Source organism: Anarhichas minor, unplaced genomic scaffold, assembly GCF_050575085.1.
Source record: "Anarhichas minor isolate MPS153535 unplaced genomic scaffold, ASM5057508v1 ptg000026l, whole genome shotgun sequence".
In the NCBI taxonomy this organism is placed as follows: domain Eukaryota; kingdom Metazoa; phylum Chordata; class Actinopteri; order Perciformes; family Anarhichadidae; genus Anarhichas; species Anarhichas minor.
Window position 1 is genome coordinate 12,712,905 of NW_027466472.1, and position 21,935 is coordinate 12,734,839.

At 42.9% G+C, this 21,935-nt stretch overlaps 2 protein-coding genes across 2 annotated transcripts; both read left to right on the plus strand.

Moving 5' to 3' along the window:
* Window positions 1–4,416: 4,416 nt before the first annotated feature.
* LOC142959226 (extracellular calcium-sensing receptor-like) lies at window positions 4,417–8,729 on the plus strand. The gene is made up of 9 exons (XM_076100456.1): window positions 4,417–4,574; window positions 4,669–4,963; window positions 5,228–5,314; window positions 5,592–5,861; window positions 6,251–6,466; window positions 6,550–6,825; window positions 7,202–7,429; window positions 7,537–7,660; window positions 7,816–8,729. Exons 1-9 carry the CDS (start codon window positions 4,465–4,467, stop codon window positions 8,727–8,729), a joined length of 2,520 nt encoding a protein of 839 aa, XP_075956571.1. The 5' UTR covers window positions 4,417–4,464.
* A 4,529-nt stretch (window positions 8,730–13,258) lies between these two features.
* LOC142959195 (extracellular calcium-sensing receptor-like) lies at window positions 13,259–17,882 on the plus strand. The gene is made up of 9 exons (XM_076100404.1): window positions 13,259–13,383; window positions 13,478–13,772; window positions 14,037–14,123; window positions 14,401–14,670; window positions 15,391–15,606; window positions 15,690–15,965; window positions 16,352–16,579; window positions 16,690–16,813; window positions 16,969–17,882. Exons 1-9 carry the CDS (start codon window positions 13,274–13,276, stop codon window positions 17,880–17,882), a joined length of 2,520 nt encoding a protein of 839 aa, XP_075956519.1. The 5' UTR covers window positions 13,259–13,273.
* The last annotated feature ends 4,053 nt before the right edge of the window (window positions 17,883–21,935 follow it).

Here is a 21,935-nt window from a genome sequence, read left to right on the forward strand (position 1 = left end):
ACCCTCTTCATGGGCTTGTACATGACTATGAAGAACCCACACTAAAGACTGAATCCTAATAAAGGCGGCGTCACATCCTACGTCTAAAAACAAATAATTGTGTCGGGATGCCCAACTTGCTGCGACGCAAATTCAATTTACAGAAATGCCCCTTAACAGGTCCCATGAAGTGACTCCTAGTGGAATGTGTTTGCATGCCTCATGGAGGCTGTAAACCATAGCTAACAAAAGCCAGCACAATAGCGGTTAGTTCTTAAAACACCTTGCGGGAATTACCCAAAATGCTGCACTGTTCATCTACCTTCATTTAGGATTGTACTGCTAGCTGGGTTACTGTAATCAATATTACAGCATTTGGAACTTTATGTTTAGACCTTTTAAGTAACCGAGAGCCCCCCTTGAGGGAGGCTACGGAGAAAGTTTAGCGTACAGCGTGTCATACAATGCACTTCTCAGAAACGAATATAATGAATGCTACACACATGTTATATACCCACTTAACGAAGAGATTATGGGCAAAAATATCATGTAAGCCATTGTAGCAGAAGGGCACTTTTACCATTCGCAGGGCCTCGGTGTCCCTTTTAATTACAAGGCCAACACTAGCAAATCACGGTGGGCGGGCATCATATAAATGCGACGGGGATTCCCTTAGCTCCCTCCTGATGTCAAACGCGTGTCCCGCTTCCGGTCTGCCGGACATCCGCCGCTGTGCAGGTATGCAAGAATGCGGCAGCATTGTTTCTCCCGGTCATACTGTTCTGGTGTTATATTGGCTTTCATTATTTTGTAGACTATCTCTGGGGCTCCCCTCGACCTGTACAGGTGATTCACCTGCGGATCTATCGCTGCCGGTAGCTACGCTACATGCCCTCCTCCCCCCTTCTGGAGCCGACGAATATTGCCTGATCTGGGACTTTTGGTTGCGTTCGAGCGGAAAGGGAAAAGACAGGGGCAGGTGATTTGGCACAGGTGGAGAGAATAAGCATGATCAGGAGACACACACACACAGACAAACACACACCACACTCTCACAATGCAAAACCCAACCGTAACACTTTGTCCCTGTAGGAGCTGCCAAGCCAAGGTGGTGGGGTTGGTGCGTCCGGGTGTTGGTGTCTCCCTTCGTGTGCTGTGTAGTTTGGTGTGCCCCTGGTTAGGAACCCTCACGTGTGGTTGTGTGTGTGAGTGTTGTGTACACGTGTGATCGGGGTGCCTCCTCTTTTGGGATCCTCACCTGCACAAGGTCCACCTCGCCACTGGTAAGCCGCAGTCCTACTCCTCATATGTATACGGCTCTTCTAGTATTTTGTCTGTAAACCGTAACGGTGAATTAATACTGTAATATAATGAAGATTATTTTTGAATTGGAACCACGTCTCATGCTAATCTGTATAATGAACCTGAGTGTCCTATGAATCCTGATACTGTGTGGGAAACACTTAATCTTTAGGTGAAATTCCTGAGGTGGCATTGTTGTGCTCCAACTATTGGCTAATGTCCACGTAACTTTAAACGACATCCCATCTTCCTCACGCCGGCAGAACGCGGCTACAGCTAACTCTGCTCACGTTCAGGGACGTTGCGGTTTTGTTTACCGGTGTTTTGCCTACGGCCGTGTTCGACTAACGGCTTTGGCCTACTGGGTTCGTCTTCAGGGTCTGACGCCGCTATTGTCAGCACTGCGCCCCTGTCTTGTACTGTTTGCTGTCAGCAGCACCCTTGTTTTAATGAGCACAACCTCTTTTTAGCTTGAGCCATTCTATGTGTATTCTGACCAGGGATGTTAAGGCCCACTGTGGCCTTTAGTTTATATAAATTGGGTTACTAATCACCCCCCCTGGCTGATCAGTTAGCCTAAGCTATTTGTTATTTTGTCTTTTCTTATTTTTTCCTTTTGTTTAATTTTCTCTTGTTTGATTTTCTTTCCTGAGAACCAGAGCCTTTTTGTAATTGTGTCCTTTGTGTGACGGTTCACGGTTTACCGTGTGGGATTAGGAGTAAATCCGAGACTCAGGCGCAGACTTGGACACAGGACACAAGTTCAGGTGAATTGCAAGGCTCTTTACTGGGCATCAAGCAAACAAAAATAGAAACCAAAAACAACTCCAATAGGGATTGAGAAAAATCTAAACTGAAAATAAAAGGCAAAGTCACAAAAGGGCTTGGTCACCAAAAGCACAGACACAAACCGTGGGGCGAGAGGGTCAACAAAAGGGAATGACCACAGGAGAGCGAAGAGTCCACGGGAAGGGAAAAGGAACAAAGGATAGTCCGACAACTGGAACAGGGCAAGCAGGGGAGTATAAGTAGGTGAGGGTTGATGAGCAGATTGCCGGCAGGTGAGTAGAGATGACTGGGGTTTGCAAAGGGAAAAGACAGGGGCAGGTGATTTGGCACAGGTGGAGAGAATAAGCATGATCAGGAGACACACACACACAGACAAACACACACCACACTCTCACAATGCAAAACCCAACCGTAACACTTTGTCCCTGTAGGAGCTGCCAAGCCAAGGTGGTGGGGTTGGTGCGTCCGGGTGTTGGTGTCTCCCTTCGTGTGCTGTGTAGTTTGGTGTGCCCCTGGTTAGGAACCCTCACGTGTGGTTGTGTGTGTGAGTGTTGTGTACACGTGTGATCGGGGTGCCTCCTCTTTTGGGATCCTCACCTGCACAAGGTCCACCTCGCCACTGGTAAGCCGCAGTCCTACTCCTCATATGTATACGGCTCTTCTAGTATTTTGTCTGTAAACCGTAACGGTGAATTAATACTGTAATATAATGAAGATTATTTTTGAATTGGAACCACGTCTCATGCTAATCTGTATAATGAACCTGAGTGTCCTATGAATCCTGATACTGTGTGGGAAAAACTTAATCTTTAGGTGAAATTCCTGAGGTGGCATTGTTGTGCTCCAACTATTGGCTAATGTCCACGTAACTTTAAACGACATCCCATCTTCCTCTCGCCACAGCAAACAAACGGCAGAACAACAAACTGTTTCACCGAAAAAAACAATTTTGCAGCACCTCACCTTTACGCTGAATCATGAAAAGTACGGCATAATTATTCGTTTCCCTCCTAAATATACTGTTGCTACGTATTTCCTGTGTTTTGTTAAGTGTTTCCTGGAGGAAGGGGGGCCAGACAAGTCTGGAGGACCGTGGGGGAAGGGAATTCACTTTCGGCAAATCCGTTTTTACGCAGGGTGACGCACGGCGACACACGGCGCAGTTTTGTTTTTTTCTGGCTAACGATTCTGTCAATCAAGCACACGTGTCCCCCAATGCATTCCTGAGACTCTGACGCGTCGAACGAGTGATCATAGTCTGAAATTGGCCAATCATAGGCTGAGAAAAGCCTCACATAGACACAGGCAGACGAGAATGGATCCATGGTTCAGACACAGACAGGGTTTAGAGAGGATTATGGCTCTCAAAATTATGCCGACCTGCTGTATTTGGATAGATTGAATACTATTAGTGATAAAACAAGTGAAATATATAGTTATATAGTATATGAAAGTACAATGGAACAGCTGCTTCCAAAATGACAATTCTGCTCGACCTCGCATGACCTCTCTGTACTAAAACCTCAAACCTTTTTTTGCTTCACTTTATCAAAGCAAAAATTTGCAAAGAGACTGCTGACATGTTGTGCTATGATTGTAGGCTTTCAGCTACATTATTTCAAAGAAATAATATCAATAAAAGTGCTTTTTTTTCCAGGCGAACCTGAAATCTTTCAATTTGAGCTGTGTGCCATCTTCATTTACTATTAACCAGTAACATATACACAATGTTTACACATCTGAACAAATCTCACAAGTGTTACCTGTATTATAACATCAGAATTATTAAAATAGACCTTGTAGTTACAGAATTACAGTCTTTTTAGTATGGGTATGCAATTTTCGAGCAGAGGCCTAAAAATAGGGCTAGGACCCAGCAGTTGACCTCTACCAGTGACATTAGTTGATGTAAGTAAAAATGATCTTATATTGCTTTCTTCTTGTTTTCTTTTACATCCACTGTGCTTTCAGAGTTTACCCCTTGATGTGTATTTGAGGTAAAGAAAATCCAAAAAAAAAGATGAGCTTCAATAGCACAAAAATAATTAAGAACTCAAAAATGAAAGTGATAAACAGACAATACATCACATAATTGATGTTATCACGATGATGTGAGTTTGTCCTGCCTCCCACATGACTGCCTGTGCCCTGATGGGTGGTGTCAAACTATGACCAAAACCACCAAACGGGATGACACAGACCTGCATATAAAAGTAAATAATTGTTCATGAAGCTCAGAGGGTGAGGAGGGCAGATATGGGGGCATTTCTGGACCGATTTTTGTTCTTGTATGTCTACCTGATCTTGATTTTGTTCTCTTCCTCGTTTTTGGTTTCAGAGTCTTCCTCTCTTTTCTCATCTTGTAAATTAAGGAGACCATTTTATCTTAATGGGATGCACAAGCCTGGTGATGTGGTTTTGGGGGGGCTGTTTGAGGTCCACTACACCTCTGTCTTCCCTGAGCTGTCGTTCACCTCAGAACCAAATCAGCTCACCTGCCAAGGGTGAGTTTCACACTCATATAGCAGACAACATGCGTGGGCAATTATAAATAATGAATTGCTTTTTAGTGGTTAACCGTGACATTTTATGTATTAGCTTTGTCACTGCAGGGTTCAGGCATGCCATGACCATGGCCTTCGCCATTGATGAGATCAACAAAAACTCCCATCTTCTACCTAATGTGACTGTGGGATATAGTCTTTATGACAACTGTGGCACACTTGTAATTGGATTCAGTGCTGCATTGTTGCTGGCTAGTGGTCAAGAGGAGCAGTTTCTGCTTCAGGAGAAATGTTTGGGGACCCCTCCAGTCCTGGGGATTGTGGGTGATTCCATGTCAACATTTTCTATCGCCACCTCTGATGTGATAGGTTTATTCAATTTGCCCATTGTAAGTTCACCTTCTTCAGTCTTGCTGTAGCTGAGCTTTTGATGTGCCATATTTGAATGTATTTAGAAATTTAAAATGATAGGACAGGAGATGTACATTAATTCTCAGTTCCAGCGTCTCCAACAAGCCTTTATTTGGTAAGAAGGGATCATCTTCATTTAGATTTGAAAAAGGGGAATCGTTAAATACGTGACATTGTTTGCATGTTTCTGCTAATTTGCATGAGAAGTAAAACCTGCGTACATACTATATGTTTCTTTATAGGTGAGTTACTATGCCACATGCTCCTGCCTGAGTGATAGGCGAAGGTTTCCAACCTTCTTCAGAACGATCCCAAGTGATGCTTTCCAGGTGAAACTCTGGCCTAGAAATAACAAATACAAAATATGTTTCAGTTGAAGTGTATTGAGCTTTACAACATGCTCTGCCAATTTAAATGCCAATTTTGTATTGTAAAGTAAAGTTCTGTATTTTCTTTGTCCTTCGTTGAGGAAACTATATGAATTTAGGAAAAAGAGTGTAATTAGATCAACAAACTGTAATTTTATTGTGCAACATGAATGAGTATGTTTCCTCTGAATGATCATTCAAAACTCTGCTTTAATCCCCCCGCTCTCTATTCATAAAGGTGCGTGCTATGATTAAGATTCTAAAACGCTTTGGCTGGACTTGGGCTGGTCTGCTGGTCAGTGATGATGACTATGGACTCCATGTTGCCCGAACCTTCCAATCAGACTTGGCTCAGTCTGGTGGAGGTTGTCTAGCTTACTCAGAGATTTTGCCCTGGGGTGAAGACCCTGCTGAAATAAAGAGGATTGCGGAAATAATGAAGAAATCAACAGCTCGTGTGGTCATTGTGTTTGCGCATCAGATCCACATGATTCAACTCATGGAAGAGGTATCTTATCTTCTCAGCCTGGTCTCACTCCCAACACGTCAAATACTGTCACTTGGTCAGTGCCCCTCTGCATCTGATACTGATGCATGGAGGCAACCTTTAGCTTCTGTATGCCATGAACCAAGCTTTCAACTAACTCTAATGTAAACCGATCCACTTCAATATTAGACGCTGAAAGCAACTGATGTAGTATAAAGTGAGTGATAGTCCACTGGGTCAAACAAATACAGAACCTTTACCAAGGAGACCACTGACTGTATCCTGTGTGAAACAAAAAGTCAATATTGACTTATTGTTCTAATTCTAATTCTCTTTTCTAATTCAGTCCTACAAAGTAGACTATATTTGTTGTATGAAAATAAATGAATTTGATTAAATGAAATACACAGGTGGTGAGGGAGAATGTGACAGGCCTTCAGTGGATGGCCAGTGAAGCCTGGTCAGCAGCTGCTGTGCTCCAGACCCCACGCCTTATGCCATACTTGAGTGGCACACTGGGCATTGCCATCCGCAGAGGAGAAATACCAGGCCTCAGGGATTTTCTATCAAGAATACGTCCTGACATACATATAAGTAGTAGTAGTAATAATTATGGACATAGCATGGTAAGATTGTAACCTTACAATCAGATCTGTAATTCCAATAATAATGTAATTTCTGTTAAGACTTTGTTTTAAATACATTTCAGGTCATGCAGTTTTGGGAATACACATTTCAGTGTAGATTTGCACCACCTCCAGCAGGTTGGATTGAGGCTGGTGGAGAACTTTGCACTGGACAGGAAGATCTAGAGAGTGGGGGGGCTGAGTTGTTGGATGTTTCTGATCTCAGGCCTGAGTACAATATTTACAAGGCGGTGTATGCCCTGGCGTATGCTCTTGATGACATGCTGCAGTGCAAGCCAGGGAGAGGTTCTTTCAGCAGACACAGCTGTGCCACTTTGCAAACATCGGAGCCATGGCAGGTGTGATATCAGTTTACACTCAAGCTGTTTAGTCTTTGAAAACAGATGCTGTATTTTGAGGTGTAACTGAAATATATTCGGTGGAAAGACGAAATTATTAACTATGCCATTAGCAGGCCAGTTTGACCCTCCTGATTGTCTTTGAGCAGAAGACAAAATGTTTCTAGAAGTAGCAAGATAAAATTCCCTTTTTTTCTTCTCAATGGCAACAGTGGTTGATCAAATTTAATGAGCTTATATTGCACTATGTTTTAAAGCTTGCATGACTAAATCCACAACCTATCACACAGAGCATCTGAAAGCATATGCACAATCAACAACAGTATATTTTCATTTGAGTCTCCCCTTCTTTATTTTAATTGTACCCCATTTATAGTTTATGCATTACCTGGAAAAGGTCAACTTCACCACATCATTTGGTGATCAAGTTTCCTTTGATGAGAACGGTGATGCCTTACCAATATATGATGTGATGAACTGGCTGTGGCTCCCTGATGGAAGAACTAAAGTTCAGAATGTGGGGCTTGTTAAGAAGTTGGCCTCCAAAGATGAAGAACTCACACTTGATGATGACAAAATCTTCTGGAACTTTGACTCCAAACAGGTTACACCTTTTTATCCTACCTTTTTACTTTACCGTAGTACTGTATGACACACAATAACAGAATCAAGTGTAGAATAACTGTGATAAAACTCTTACAATCCTATCAGTCACCCCTGTCGGTGTGCAGTGAGAGCTGTCCTCCAGGTACCCGCATGGCCAGAAGAAAGGGGCAGCCTCTTTGCTGTTTTGACTGTGTACCATGCTCTGAGGGAAAGATCAGCAATGACACAGGCTGGTATCATTATAAAAACATATGTTAAATTATTGAAAATGAATTTGTTTTCGGGAATCTTGCCCTTATTGCCTAGGTGATGCACATCCAACGTCAGTGTTCACAGGTGGAAGAGACAATGTCCTTGATGCTCTGTTCCCGTGTTTTCATGCAGATTCAGTGGAGTGCACCAGTTGTCCAGAGGAGTTCTGGTCCAATGCCCAGCGTGACCACTGTGTTCTTAAGAAAACAGAGTTCCTCTCCTTCCATGAGCCTCTGGGTATCTGTCTGACAACGACCTCATTGTTGGGAACATTTATCTGTGCTGTTGTCCTGGGAATCTTCACCTATCATCGCAGTACACCCATGGTACGCGCCAACAATTCAGAGCTAAGTTTCTTGCTCTTGGTGTCACTTAAATTATGTTTCCTGTGTTCACTGCTGTTTATCGGCCAGCCCAGGCTGTGGACATGCCAACTGAGACATGCAGCATTTGGGATCAGCTTTGTGCTTTGTGTCTCATGTATTCTGGTAAAAACCATGGTGGTTCTGGCTGTGTTCAAGGCCTCCAAGCCAGGAGGTGGAGCCAGTCTAAAGTGGTTTGGTGCTGTGCAGCAGAGAGGGACAGTTATGGTTCTTACTTCTATTCAGACAACAATCTGCACTGCTTGGATTGTCTCTACCTCACCAGCTCCCCATAAAAACACTCAATACCACAACGACAAGATAGTTTATGAGTGTGTAGTTGGGTCCACCGTTGGTTTTGCAGTGTTACTGGGCTATATTGGCTTACTGGCTGTCCTCAGCTTCATGTTAGCCTTTCTGGCAAGGAATCTTCCAGACAACTTCAATGAGGCCAAGCTCATCACTTTCAGCATGCTTATCTTCTGTGCTGTATGGGTGGCCTTTGTCCCTGCTTATGTCAACTCTCCAGGCAAATATGCAGATGCTGTGGAGGTTTTTGCCATCCTGGCATCTAGTTTTGGTCTCTTGTTACCACTATTTGGACCCAAATGTTATATAATCCTGTTGAGACCAGAGAGGAACACAAAGAAAGCAATCATGGGCTGCAGCATCACCAAGACATAAAGCAGCACTTATAACATGCCTACTGTCGTTAATTTACATTAATTTAAGATTGATCTGCTTGTAATTGATCTACATTGCAGCTGTTGTTTTAACATCAGAACTTTCTTTATCCAACATGAAAGAAAAAAGTAGAAGGAAATGGAAAGGAATAAAGCTGTTTATAAAGAACTGAGTCGACCATCAGGATTGCCTCTTTTCTGGTTCTTTACTCTTTCCTGGGATTTAACAGAAACAAGTGTTCTACTGTCTGACTCTCTGGGATAGTTGTACTACCGTCATGTTGACATAATATATGACATACTTTCATTCCACATGGCCTGGCACCAGTATTTTACTCACTTACCCTTTGATTCATCTTTACTCTTTCTGAGATATAGTCCAATCCTTAATTGCACATGCTCCGAAGCCCATCATGCGTCAACCCAAAAAGGCGAACACCATGAACCCTCTAAAAACAAATAATTGTGTCGGGATGCCCAACTTGCTGCGACGCAAATTCAATTTACAGAAATGCCCCTTAACAGGTCCCATGAAGTGACTCCTAGTGGAATGTGTTTGCATGCCTCATGGAGGCTGTAAACCATAGCTAACAAAAGCCAGCACAATAGCGGTTAGTTCTTAAAACACCTTGTGGGAATTACCCAAAATGCTGCACTGTTCATCTACCTTCATTTAATATTGTACTGCTAGCTGGGTTACTGTAATCAATATTACAGCATTTGGAACTTTATGTTTAGACCTTTTAAGTAACCGAGAGCCCCCCTTGAGGGAGGCTACGGAGAAAGTTTAGCGTACAGCGTGTCATACAATGCACTTCTCAGAAACGAATATAATGAATGCTACACACATGTTATATACCCACTTAACGAAGAGATTATGGGCAAAAATATCATGTAAGCCATTGTAGCAGATGGGAGCTTTTACCATTCGCAGGGCCTCGGTGTCCCTTTTAATTACAAGGCCAACACTAGCCAATCACGGTGGGCGGGCATCATATAAATGCGACGGGGATTCCCTTAGCTCCCTCCTGACGTCAAACGCGTGTCCCGCTTCCGGTCTGCCGGACATCCGCCGCTGTGCAGGTATGCAAGAATGCAGCAGCATTGTTTCTCCTGGTCATACTGTTCTGGTGTTATATTGGCTTTCATTATTTTGTAGACTATCTCTGGGGCTCCCCTCGACCTGTACAGGTGATTCACCTGCGGATCTATCGCTGTCGGTAGCTACGCTACATGCCCTCCTCCCCCCTTCTGGAGCCGACGAATATTGCCTGATCTGGGACTTTTGGTTGCGTTCGAGTGGAACGCCGGCAGAAAGCGGCTACAGCTAACTCGGCTCACGTTCAGGGACGCTGCTGTTTTGTTTACCGGTGTTTTGCCTACGGCCGTGTTCGACTAACGGCTTTAGCCTACTGGGTTCGTCTACAGGGTCTGACGCTGCTATTGTCAGCACTGCGCCCCTGTCTTGTGCTGTTTGCTGTCAGCAGCACCCTTGTTTTAATGAGAACAACCTCTTTTTAGCTTGAGCCATTCTATGTGTATTCTGACCAGGGATGTTAAGGCCCACTCTGGTCTTTAGTTTATATAAATTGGGTTACTGGGTTCTTATTTTTTCCTGAGAACCATAGCCTTGTTGTAATTGTGTCCTTTGTCCCTGTAGGAGCTGCCAAGCCAAGGTGGTGGGGTTGTTGCCTCCGGGTGTTGGTGTCTCCCTTCGTGTGCTGTGTAGTTTGGTGTGCCCCTGGTTAGGAACCCTCACGTGTGGTTGTGTGTGTGTGTGAGCATTGTGTACACATGTGATCGGGGTGCCTCCTCTTTGGGGAGCCTCACCTGCACTGGTCCACCTCGCCACTGGTAAGCCGCAGTCCTACTCCTCTTTTAAATAAATGTATACAGCTCTTTTAGTATTTTGTGTGTGAACCGTAACGGTGAATTAATACTGTAATATAATAAAGATTATTTTTGTATTGGAACCACGTCTCATGCTAATCTGTATAATGAACCTGAGTGTCCTATGAATCCTGATACTGTGTGGGAAAAACTTAATCTTTAGGTGAAATTCCTAAGGTGGCATTGTTGTGCTCCAACTATTGGCTAATGTCCACGTAACTTTAAACGACATCCCATCTTACTCTCGCCACATTTGGCGTTGTTGGCAGGGTCTACTTTTTGAAAGCAGAGATGTGTGTTACATTCTTTTTTTTTTTTCTCTTTGTTTCGTCGAGTAAATGTTATTTGGTGTATTGTGTGTTTAATTGTGTACTTTTTTATTTCATTTATTTATTGGTAAAGGCAAAACAGCAGCTGGTTCTTTGGGTTTCTTGTAGCGGGTTCTGGTAAGGTGTTCGGCTCGCCTATTTTTGTTAGTTTTTTTCCCTTCCGTGCTATTCCACCCCAGTATAAAGTCCTCTTTCATTGACCAATTTGTAGTGATGGCAGAAGATCTGCAAGAGTTGAGGGACCTAATTGCCCAGTTGACAGCAGATAATGAGAGGCTACACCAGGAACAGGCTTCCACCCTCCCTGGCTCTAGTGCTATGCCTTCTACTTCTGTGCCACCTACTGCTTCTGTCACTACCAGTGCCCCTGTTACAGAGAGGCTAGTGTTCGTGCACCGAGACAGAAAATGCCCTATGTTTAGGGGACGGTTAGGTATAGGGTTGAACGAGTGGATTGAGGAGGTGCATGCATTTATGAGGGCACGACGGTTATCTAATTCCGATCAGGCATTCTTTTTATTTGATCACTTAGAAGGAGAGGCACGGGATGAAATAAAATTCCGCTCTAGTGCAGAACGAGGGGATCCAGACAAAATAATTGCTGCGTTACAGGAGTTGTACGGGTGTTCCGAGTCATATGTAGCCTTACAGGAGGCCTTCTTTTCTAGAAGACAACAAGATGGCGAGACCCTACAAGAGTTCTCCCTCGCTTTGATGAGCAGTATGGAGGCTGTAAAACACCTAGCGAGATGCTAAATGCTGAAGTGTTGTTGCGAGACCAATTTGTGGAGCACCTTCTAGATGGTGCACTCCGCCGTGGCTTAAGGCTTAAAACAGTTTGTCCGTGTGAAGCCGACCGCAACTTTGCTTGACGTCAGGGGGGAGGTAATTAGGTGGGAACGGGAAGGTTTGCCAGGTGGCATGAGAGGCCGAAGTCACTCTGTTCCCTCTGTCCTTGGCACACAGTACGGCATTCAGGGTGGTTCCCCGGGGATGGTTAACTCGCCCCAGTTGTCCGAGATGAGTGAAATGTTGAAGAAGCAGCAACAACAGTTAAATCAACTTACTCAAAGCATTGCTCTTTTACCGAACTCCCAACAGTTTTATTTTTTTCCGGCTAACGATTCTGTCAATCAAGCCCACGTGTCCCCCAATGCATTCCTGAGACTCTGACACGTCGAACGAGTGATCATAGTCTGGAATTGGCCAATCATAGGCTGAGAAAAGCCTCACATAGACACAGGCAGACGAGAATGGATCCATGGTTCACAGACACAGACAGGGTTTAGAGAGGGTTATAGCGCTCAAAATGATGCCAAACTGCTGTATTTGGATAGATTGAATAATATTAGTGACAAAACAAGTGAAATATATAGTATATAAAAGTACAATGGAACAGCTGGTTCCAAAATGACAATTCTGCTTGACCTCACATGACCTCTCTGTACTAAAACCTCTAACTTTTTTTTGCTTCACTTTATCAAAGCAAAAATTAGCAAAGAGACTGACATGTTGTGCTATGATTCTAGGCTTTCGGCTGCATTATTTCAAAGAAATAATATCAATAAAAGTGGGTTTTTTTCAGGCGAACCTGAAGTTTTTCAATTTGAGCTGTGTGCCATCTTCATTTACTATTAACCAGTAACATATACACAATATTTACACATCTGAACAAATCTCACAAGTGTTACCTGTATTATAACATCATTATTAAAATATACCTTGTAGTTACAGAATTATAGTTTTTTTTAGTATGGATATGCAATTTTCGAGCAGAGGCCTAACAATAGGGCTAGGACCCAGCAGTTGACCTCTACAGTGACATTAGTTGATGTAAGTAAAAATTGATCTTATATTGCTTTCTTCTTTTTCTTTTACATCCACTGAGCTTTCAGAGTTTACCCCTTGATGTGTATTTGAGGTAAAGAAAATCAATAAAAAAAAATTTTAAGATGAGCTCCAATAGCACAAAAACAATTAAAAACTCAAAAATTAAAGTGATAAACAGACAATATATCACATAATTGATGTTATCACGATGATGTGAGTTTGTCCTGCCTCCCACATGACTGCCTGTGCCCTGATAGGTGGTGTGACACGATGACCAAAACCACCAAAGGGGATGACACAGACCTGCATATAAAAGTAAATAATTGTTCATGAAGCTCAGAGGGTGAGGAGGGCAGATATGGGGGCATTTCTGGACCGATTTTTGTTCTTGTATGTCTACCTGATCTTGATTTTGTTCTCTTCCTCGTTTTTCATATCAGAGTCTTCCTCTCTTTTCTCATCTTGTAAATTAAGGAGACAATTTTATCTTAATGGGATGCACAAGCCTGGTGATGTGGTTTTGGGTGGGCTGTTTAACGTCCACTACACCTCTGTCTTCCCTGAGCTGTCGTTCACCTCAGAATCAAATCAGCTCACCTGCCAAGGGTAAGTATCACACTCATATAGCAGACAACATGCGTGGGTAATTATAAATAATGAATTGCTTGTTAGTGGTGAACCGTGACATTTTATGTATTAGCTTTGACACTGCAGGGTTCAGGCATGCCATGACCATGGCCTTCGCCATTGATGAGATCAACAAAAACTCCCATCTTCTACCTAATGTGACTCTGGGATACAGTCTTTATGACAACTGTGCCACACTTGTAATTGGATTCAGTGCTGCATTGTTGCTGGCTAGTGGTCAAGAGGAGCAGTTTCTGCTTCAGGAGAAATGTTTGGGGACCCCTCCAGTCCTGGGGATTGTGGGTGATTCCATGTCAACATCTTCTATCGCCACGTCTGATGTGATAGGTTTATTCAATTTGCCCATTGTAAGTTCACCTTCTTCAGTCTTGCTGTAGCTGAGCTTTTGATGTGCCATATTTGAAAGTATTTAGAAATTTAAAATGATAGGACAGGAGATGTACATTAATTCTCAGCTCCAGCGTCTCCAACAAGCTTTTATTTGGTAAGAAGGGATCATCTTCATTTAGATTTGAAAAAGGGGAATCGTTAAATACGTGACATTGTTTGCATGTTTCTGCTAATTTGCATGAGAAGTAAAACCTGCGTACATACTATATGGTTCTTTATAGGTGAGTTACTTTGCCACATGCTCCTGCCTGAGTGATAGGCGAAGGTTTCCAACCTTCTTCAGAACGATCCCAAGTGATGCTTTCCAGGTGAAACTCTGGCCTAGAAATAACAAATGCAAAATATGTTTCAGTTGAAGTGTATTGAGCTTTACAACATGCTCTGCCAATTTCAATGCCAATTTTGTTTTGTAAAGTAAAGTGCTGTATTTTCTTTGTCCTTCGTTGAGGAAACTATATGAATTTAGGAAAAAGAGTGTAATTAGATCAACTAACTGTAATTTTATTGTGCAACATGAATGAGTATGTTTCCTCTGAATGATCATTCAAAACTCTGCTTTAATCCCCCCGCTCTCTATTCATAAAGGTGCGTGCTATGATTAAGATTCTAAAACGCTTTGGCTGGACTTGGGCTGGTCTGCTGGTCAGTGATGATGACTATGGACTCCATGTTGCCCGAACCTTCCAATCAGACTTGGCTCAGTCTGGTGGAGGTTGTCTAGCTTACTCAGAGATTTTGCCCTGGGGTGAAGACCCTGCTGAACTAAAGAGGATTGTGGAAATAATGAAGAAATCAACAGCTCGTGTGGTCATTGTGTTTGCGTATGAGATCCACATGATTCAACTCATGGAAGAGGTATCTTATCTTGTCAACCTGGTCTCACTCCCAACACGTCAAATACTGTCACTTGGTCAGTGCCACTCTGCACCTGATACTGATGCATGGAGGCAACCTTTAGCTTCTGTATGCCATGAACCAAGCTTTCAACTAACTCTAATGTAAACGATCCGCTTCAATATTAGACGCTCAAAGCAACTGATGAGTATAAAGTGAGTGATAGTCCACTGGGTCAAACAAATACAGAACCTTTACCAAGGAAACCACTGACTGTATCCTGTGTGAAACAATAAGTCAATGTTAACTTATTGTTTCAAGTCAGTCCCGTGACCCAAGTGAGTGAGTCAAGTAACTCATCGGGCACTCGCTAGTCACATGAGTCGTTAATCACTTGGTAGTCACGAGTTGTTAGTCAGTCAAGATCATTTCAACCACAAACTTTTCCTAACCTAACTAAGTGGTTTTGTTGCCTAAACCTAACTTTCTGTTAAGACGTAAGTTTGTTTTAAAAAGACACTTTGCATGTACAGAGTGGAAACTGATATTCTGTCCCTGACACGTCCAAAGCTGATGTCAGAGGGGTACCTAGAGTTTCATAGTTTAAATCTTAGAGCCAATGACCAATTATTTAACGAGGTGGGGGAGAGAACGTGTTCATCTCTTTTCTAATTCAGTCCTACAAAGTAGACTATATTTGTTTTGTGAAAATAAATTAATTTGATTAAATGAAATACACAGGTGGTGAGGGAGAATGTGACAGGCCTTCAGTGGATGGCCAGTGAAGCCTGGTCAGCAGGTGCTGTGCTCCAGACCCCACGCCTTATGCCATACTTGAGTGGCACACTGGGCATTGCCATCCGCAGAGGAGAAATACCAGGCCTCAGGGATTTTCTATCAAGAATACGTCCTGACATACATATAAGTAGTAGTAGTAATAATTATGGACATAGCATGGTAAGATTGTAACCTTACAATCAGATCTGTAATTACAATAATAATGTCATTTCTGTTAAGACTTTGTTTTAAATACATTTCAGGTCTTGCAGTTTTGGGAATACACATTTCAGTGTAGATTTGCACCACCTCCAGCAGGTTGGATGGAGGCTGGTGGAGAACTATGCACTGGACAGGAAGATCTAGAGAGTGGGGGGGCTGAGTTGTTGGATGTTTCTGATCTCAGGCCTGAGTACAATATTTACAAGGCGGTGTATGCCCTGGCGTATGCTCTTGATGACCTGCTGCAGTGCAAGCCAGGGAGAGGTCCTTTCAGCGGACACAGCTGTGCCACTTTGCAAACATCGGAGCCATGGCAGGTGTGATATCAGTTTACACTCAAGCTGTTTAGTCTTTGAAAACAGATGCTGTATTTTGAGGTGTAACTGAAATATATTCTGTGGAAAGAAGAAATTATTAACTATGCCATTAGCAGGCCAGTTTGACCCTCCTGATTGTCTTTGAGCAGAAGACAAAATGTTCCTAGAAGTTGCAAGACAAGATAAAAGTCCCTTTATTTTTTCTGTCAAACATACTTAATCAATGGCAACAGTGGTTGATCAAATTTAGAGAACTATATTTGAAAGCTTGCATGACTAAATCCACAATCTATTACACAGAGCATCTGAAAGCATATGCACAATCAACAACAGTATATTTTCATTTGAGTCTCCCTTTCTTTATTTTAATTGTACCCCATTTATAGCTTATGCATTACCTGGAAAAGGTCAACTTCACCACATCATTTGGTGATCAAGTTTCCTTTGATGAGAACGGTGATGCCTTACCAATATATGATGTGATGAACTGGCTGTGGCTCCCTGATGGAAGAACTAAAGTTCAGAATGTGGGGCTTGTTAAGAAGTTGGCCTCCAAAGATGAAGAACTCACACTTGATGATGACAAAATCTTCTGGAACTTTGACTCCAAACAGGTTACACCTTTTTGTCGTACCATTTTACTTTACCGTAGTACTGTATGACACACAATAACAGAATCAAACAGTGTAGAATAACTGTGATAAAACTCTTACAATCCTATCAGTCACCCCTGTCGGTGTGCAGTGAGAGCTGTCCTCCAGGTACCCGCATGGCCAGAAGAAAGGGGCAGCCTCTTTGCTGTTTCGACTGTGTACCATGCTCTGAGGGAAAGATCAGCAATGACACAGGCTGGTATCATTATAAAAACATATGTTAAATTATTGAAAATTAATTTGTTTTCGGGAATCTTGCACTTATTGCTTAGGTGATGCACATCCAACGTCAGTGTTCACAGGTGGAAGAGACAATGTCCTTGATGCTCTGTTCCCGTGTTTTCATACAGACTCCATGGAGTGCACCAGTTGTCCAGAGGACTTCTGGTCCAGCCCCCAGCGTGACCACTGTGTTCCTAAGAAAACAGAGTTTCTCTCCTACCATGAGCCTCTGGGTATCTGTCTGACAACGACCTCATTGTTGGGAACATTTATCTGTGCTGTTGTCCTGGGAATCTTCACCTATCATCGCAGTACACCCATGGTACGCGCCAACAATTCAGAACTAAGTTTCTTGCTCTTGGTGTCACTTAAATTATGTTTCTTGTGTTCACTGCTGTTTATCGGCCGGCCCAGGCTGTGGACATGCCAACTGAGACATGCAGCATTTGGGATCAGCTTTGTGCTTTGTGTCTCATGTATTCTGGTAAAAACCATGGTGGTTCTGGCTGTGTTCAAGGCCTCCAAGCCAGGAGGTGGAGCCAGTCTAAAGTGGTTTGGTGCTGTGCAGCAGAGAGGGACAGTTATGGTTCTTACTTCTATTCAGGCAACAATCTGCACTGCTTGGATTGTCTCTGCCTCACCAGCTCCCCATAGAAACACTCAATACCACAACGACAAGATAGTTTATGAGTGTGTAGTTGGGTCCACCGCTGGTTTTGCAGTGTTACTGGGCTATATTGGCTTACTGGCTGTCCTCAGCTTCCTGTTAGCCTTTCTGGCAAGGAATCTTCCAGACAACTTTAATGAGGCCAAGCTCATCACTTTCAGCATGCTGATCTTCTGTGCTGTATGGGTGGCCTTTGTCCCTGCTTATGTCAACTCTCCAGGCAAATATGCAGATGCAGTGGAGGTTTTTGCCATCCTGGCATCTAGTTTTGGTCTCTTGTTAGCACTATTTGGACCCAAATGTTATATAATCCTGTTGAAACCAGAGAGGAACACAAAGAAAGCAATCATGGGCTGCAGCATCACCAAGACATAAAGCAGCACTTATAACATGGCTACTGTCGTTAATTTACATTAATTTAAGATTGATCTGCTTGTAATTGATCTACATTGCAGCTGTTGTTTTAACATCAGAACTTTCTTTTTCCAACATGAAAGAAAAAAGTAGAAGGAAATGGAAAGGAATAAAGCTGTTTATAAAGAACTGAGTCGACCATCAGGATTGCCTCTTTTCTGGTTCTTTACTCTTTCCTGGGATTTAACAGAAACAAGTGTTCTACTGTCTGACTCTCTGGGATAGTTGTACTACCGTCATGTTGACATAATATATGACATACTTTCATTCCACATGGCCTGGCACCAGTATTTTACTCACTTACCCTTTGATTCATCTTTACTCTTTCTGAGATATAGTCCAATCACTAATTGCATGCTCCGAAGCCCATCATGCGTCAACCCAAAAAGGCGAACACCATGAACCCTCTTCATGGGCTTGTACATGACTATGAAAAACCCACACTAAAGACTGAATCATAATAAAGGCGCCGTCACATCCTACGTCTAAAAACAAATAATTGTGTCGGGATGCCCAACTTGCTGCGACGCAAATTCAATTTACAGAAATGCCCCTTAACAGGTCCCATGAAGTGACTCCTAGAGGAATGTGTTTGCATGCCTCATGGAGGCTGTAAACCATAGCTAACAAAAGCCAGCACAATAGCGGTTAGTTCTTTATAGAAATAGAAACCTAAACCCTTTTTATTGTCATATACACGAAATTTGACCTCTGCATTTGACCCATCCCTGTATATAGAGAGCAGTGGGCTGCCAATGACAGGCTCCCGGGGAGCCGGGGGTTCAGTGTTTTGCTCAGGGACACTTCGACACGTGGCACATCCCAGTCGAGGATCGAACCGTTGACCCTGCAGTTACCAGACAACCCTCTTAAGCCAGTGAGCCACGGTCGCCCAAAACACCTTGCGGGAATTACCCAAAATGCTGCACTGTTCATCGACCTTCATTTAGTATTGTACTGCTAGCTGGGTTACTGTAATCAATATTACAGCATTTGGAACTTTATGTTTAGACCTATTAAGTAACCGAGAGCCCCCCTTGAAGGGGGCTATGGAGAAAGTTTAGCGTACAGCGTGTCATACAATGCACTTCTCAGAAACGAATATAATGAATGCTACACACATGTTATATACCCACTTAACGAAGAGATTATGGGTAAAAATATCATGTAAGCCATTGTAGCAGAAGGGAGCTTTTACCATTCGCAGGGCCTCGGTGTCCCTTTTAATTACAAGGCCAACACTTGCAAATCACGGTGGGCGGGCATCATATAAATACGACGGTGATTCCCTTAGCTCCCTCCTGACGTCAAACGCGTGTCCCGCTTCCGGTCTGCCGGACATCCGCCGCTGTGCAGGTATGCAAGAATGCGGCAGCATTGTTTCTCCCGGTCATACTGTTCTGGTGTTATATTGGCTTTCATTATTTTGTAGACTATCTCTGAGGCTCCCCTAGTCCTGTACAGGTGATTCACCTGCGGATCTATCGCTGCCGGTAGCTACACTACATGCCCTCCTCCCCCTTTCTGGAGCCAACGAATATTGCCTGATCGGGGACTTTAGGTTGGGTTCGAGCGGAACCCCGCCAGAAAGTGGCTACAGCTAACTCGGCTCACGTTCAGGGACGCTGCTGTTTTGTTTACCGGTGTTTTGCCTACGGCCGTGTTCGACTAACGGCTTTGGCCTACTGGGTTCGTCTACAGCAGGGGTGCCCACACTTTTTCGGCTTGCGAGCTACTTTTAAAATGACCAAGTCAAAATGATCTACCTACATTAAAAATGCTGAATATCTATTGATATATATATACTGAGTATACTTTATATTTACAATATATGTTGGCGTACTTTGCATAACTGCAAGGCACAATACAATTCTGTACATTTTTGGTCATGTCCATGAGCCCTGGACTTCAGCTGAATGTCAGCTTGCAGTGTCAAAATTTCATCCTCCACTCCAGACGAATTCAGGTGAAACAGCGTTGCAATTTTTGATGCGAGTAAATCAACCTCAATATCTTCCCGAAATGTGCAGCACATAGTAAGTGTAGCAACTGGCTCGAGTAAAGCAAAGTCTCGAAAGCGTTTGTCAAACTCTGACAGACACTTGTCAATCTGCTCTGTGTAGCACGCACTGTCAAGTTACGCACACGCCTTCCGTTGAGTCTCCAGTTCTGACGCGAGGTTTTGGAAGTTTCCCAAATCATGGCGCTACAGCTTTAGCTTCTTTAGTAGAAATAAATTGGAAGGCTAACAAATTAGCTCAACGGAGTTTTGCAGTAGCTCGCGCGGTTAACCGCGCATACGTGGTGACCCGTGTGTTAGAAAATCAAGTGGCAAATGCCATGCGGACATCTAATTTTTTTTTGAATGGCATGCGATCTACCCGCCATGCGATCGACGTATTGGGCACCCCTGGTCTACAGGGTCTGACGCTGCTATTGTCACCACTGCGCCCCTGTCTTGTGCTGTTTGCTGTCAGCAGCACCCTTGTTTTAATGAGAACAACCTCTTTTTAGCTTGAGCCATTCTATGTGTATTCTGACCAGGGATGTTAAGGCCCACTCTGACCTTTAGTTTATATAAATTGGGTTACTGATCACCCCCCCCTGGCTGATCAGTTAACCCGAGCTATTTTTGTTGTTTTGTCTTTTCTTATTTTTTCTGCTTTTCTTATTTTATCCTTTTGTTTAATTTTCTCTTGTTTGATTTTATTTCCTGAGAACCAGAGCCTTTTTGTAATTGTGTCCTTTGTCCCTGTAGGAGCTGCCAAGCCAAGGTGGTGGGGTTGGTGCCTCCGGGTGTTGGTGTCTCCCTTCGTGTGCTGTGTAGTTTACACACTGCAAACACAATTATACAGAAACTAATATAATCAACTAGAAGATCTACCACAATATCACGTATATTTCGCCATGACTCGGCGAGACATGCACTCCGGACAATGCTACGAACAAAATTCGAACTGCTAACACGGCCGACCAATACATCAGAAAGCACGAGAATTCGACACAGAATCCAGAGATATCTTCAGAATTTCTCTCCATGAAACCAGTACAGAGCTGTGAGCAAACAAACGGCAGAACAACAAACCGCTTCACCGAAAAAAACAATTTTGCAGCACCTCACCTTTACGCTGAATCTTGAAAAGTACGGCATAATTCTTCGTTTCCCTCCTAAATACACTGTTGCTACGTATTTCCTGTGTTTTTTTAAGTGTTTCCTGGAGGGAGGCGGTGAAGGGAATTCAAACCTTTTTTTGCTTCACTTTATCAGAGCAAAAATTTGCAAAGAGACTGCTGACATCTTGTGCTATGATTTTAGGCTTTCAGCTGCATTATTTCAAAGAAATAATATCAATAAAAGTGCTTTTCTTTCAGGCGAACCTGGAATTTTTCAATTTGAGCTGTGTGCCATCTTCATTTACCACTAACCAGTAACATACACACAGTATTTACACATCTGAACAAATCTCAGAAGTGTTACCTGTATTATAACATCAACTTTTTAAAATAGACCTTGTAGTTACAGAATTACAGTCTTTTTAGTATGGGTATGCAATTTTCGAGCAGAAGCCTAAAAATAGGGCTAGGACCCAGCAGTTGACCTCTACAGTGACATTAGTTGATGTGAGTAAAAATTATCTTATATTGCTTTCTTCTTGTTTTTCTTTTACATCCACTGAGCTTTCAGAGTTTACCCCTTAATGTGTATTTGAGGTAAAGAAAATCAATTAAAAAAAAATTAAAGATGAGCTCCAATAGCACAAAAATAATTAAGAACTCAAAAATGAAAGTGATAAACAGACAATACATCACATAATTGATGTTATCACGATGATATGAGTTTGTCCTGCCTCCCACATGACTGCCTGTGCCCTGATAGGTGGTGTGAAATGATGACCAAAACCACCAAAGGGGATGACACAGACCTGCATATAAAAGTAAATAATTGTTCATGAAGCTCAGAGGGTGAGGAGGGCAGATATGGGGGCATTTCTGGACCGATTTTTGTTCTTGTAT

Coding starts and splice junctions, on each gene's coding strand:
- LOC142959195 (XM_076100404.1), top strand. CDS start 13,274: ATGCACAAGCCTGGTGATGTGGTTTTGGGTGGGCTGTTTAACGTCCAC. Junction 15,607..15,689: donor ATAATTATGGACATAGCATG/GTAAGATTGTAA, acceptor AATACATTTCAG/GTCTTGCAGTTTTGGGAATA. Junction 15,966..16,351: donor AAACATCGGAGCCATGGCAG/GTGTGATATCAG, acceptor CCCCATTTATAG/CTTATGCATTACCTGGAAAA.
- LOC142959226 (XM_076100456.1), top strand. CDS start 4,465: ATGCACAAGCCTGGTGATGTGGTTTTGGGGGGGCTGTTTGAGGTCCAC. Junction 4,575..4,668: donor AATCAGCTCACCTGCCAAGG/GTGAGTTTCACA, acceptor TTTATGTATTAG/CTTTGTCACTGCAGGGTTCA. Junction 6,467..6,549: donor ATAATTATGGACATAGCATG/GTAAGATTGTAA, acceptor AATACATTTCAG/GTCATGCAGTTTTGGGAATA.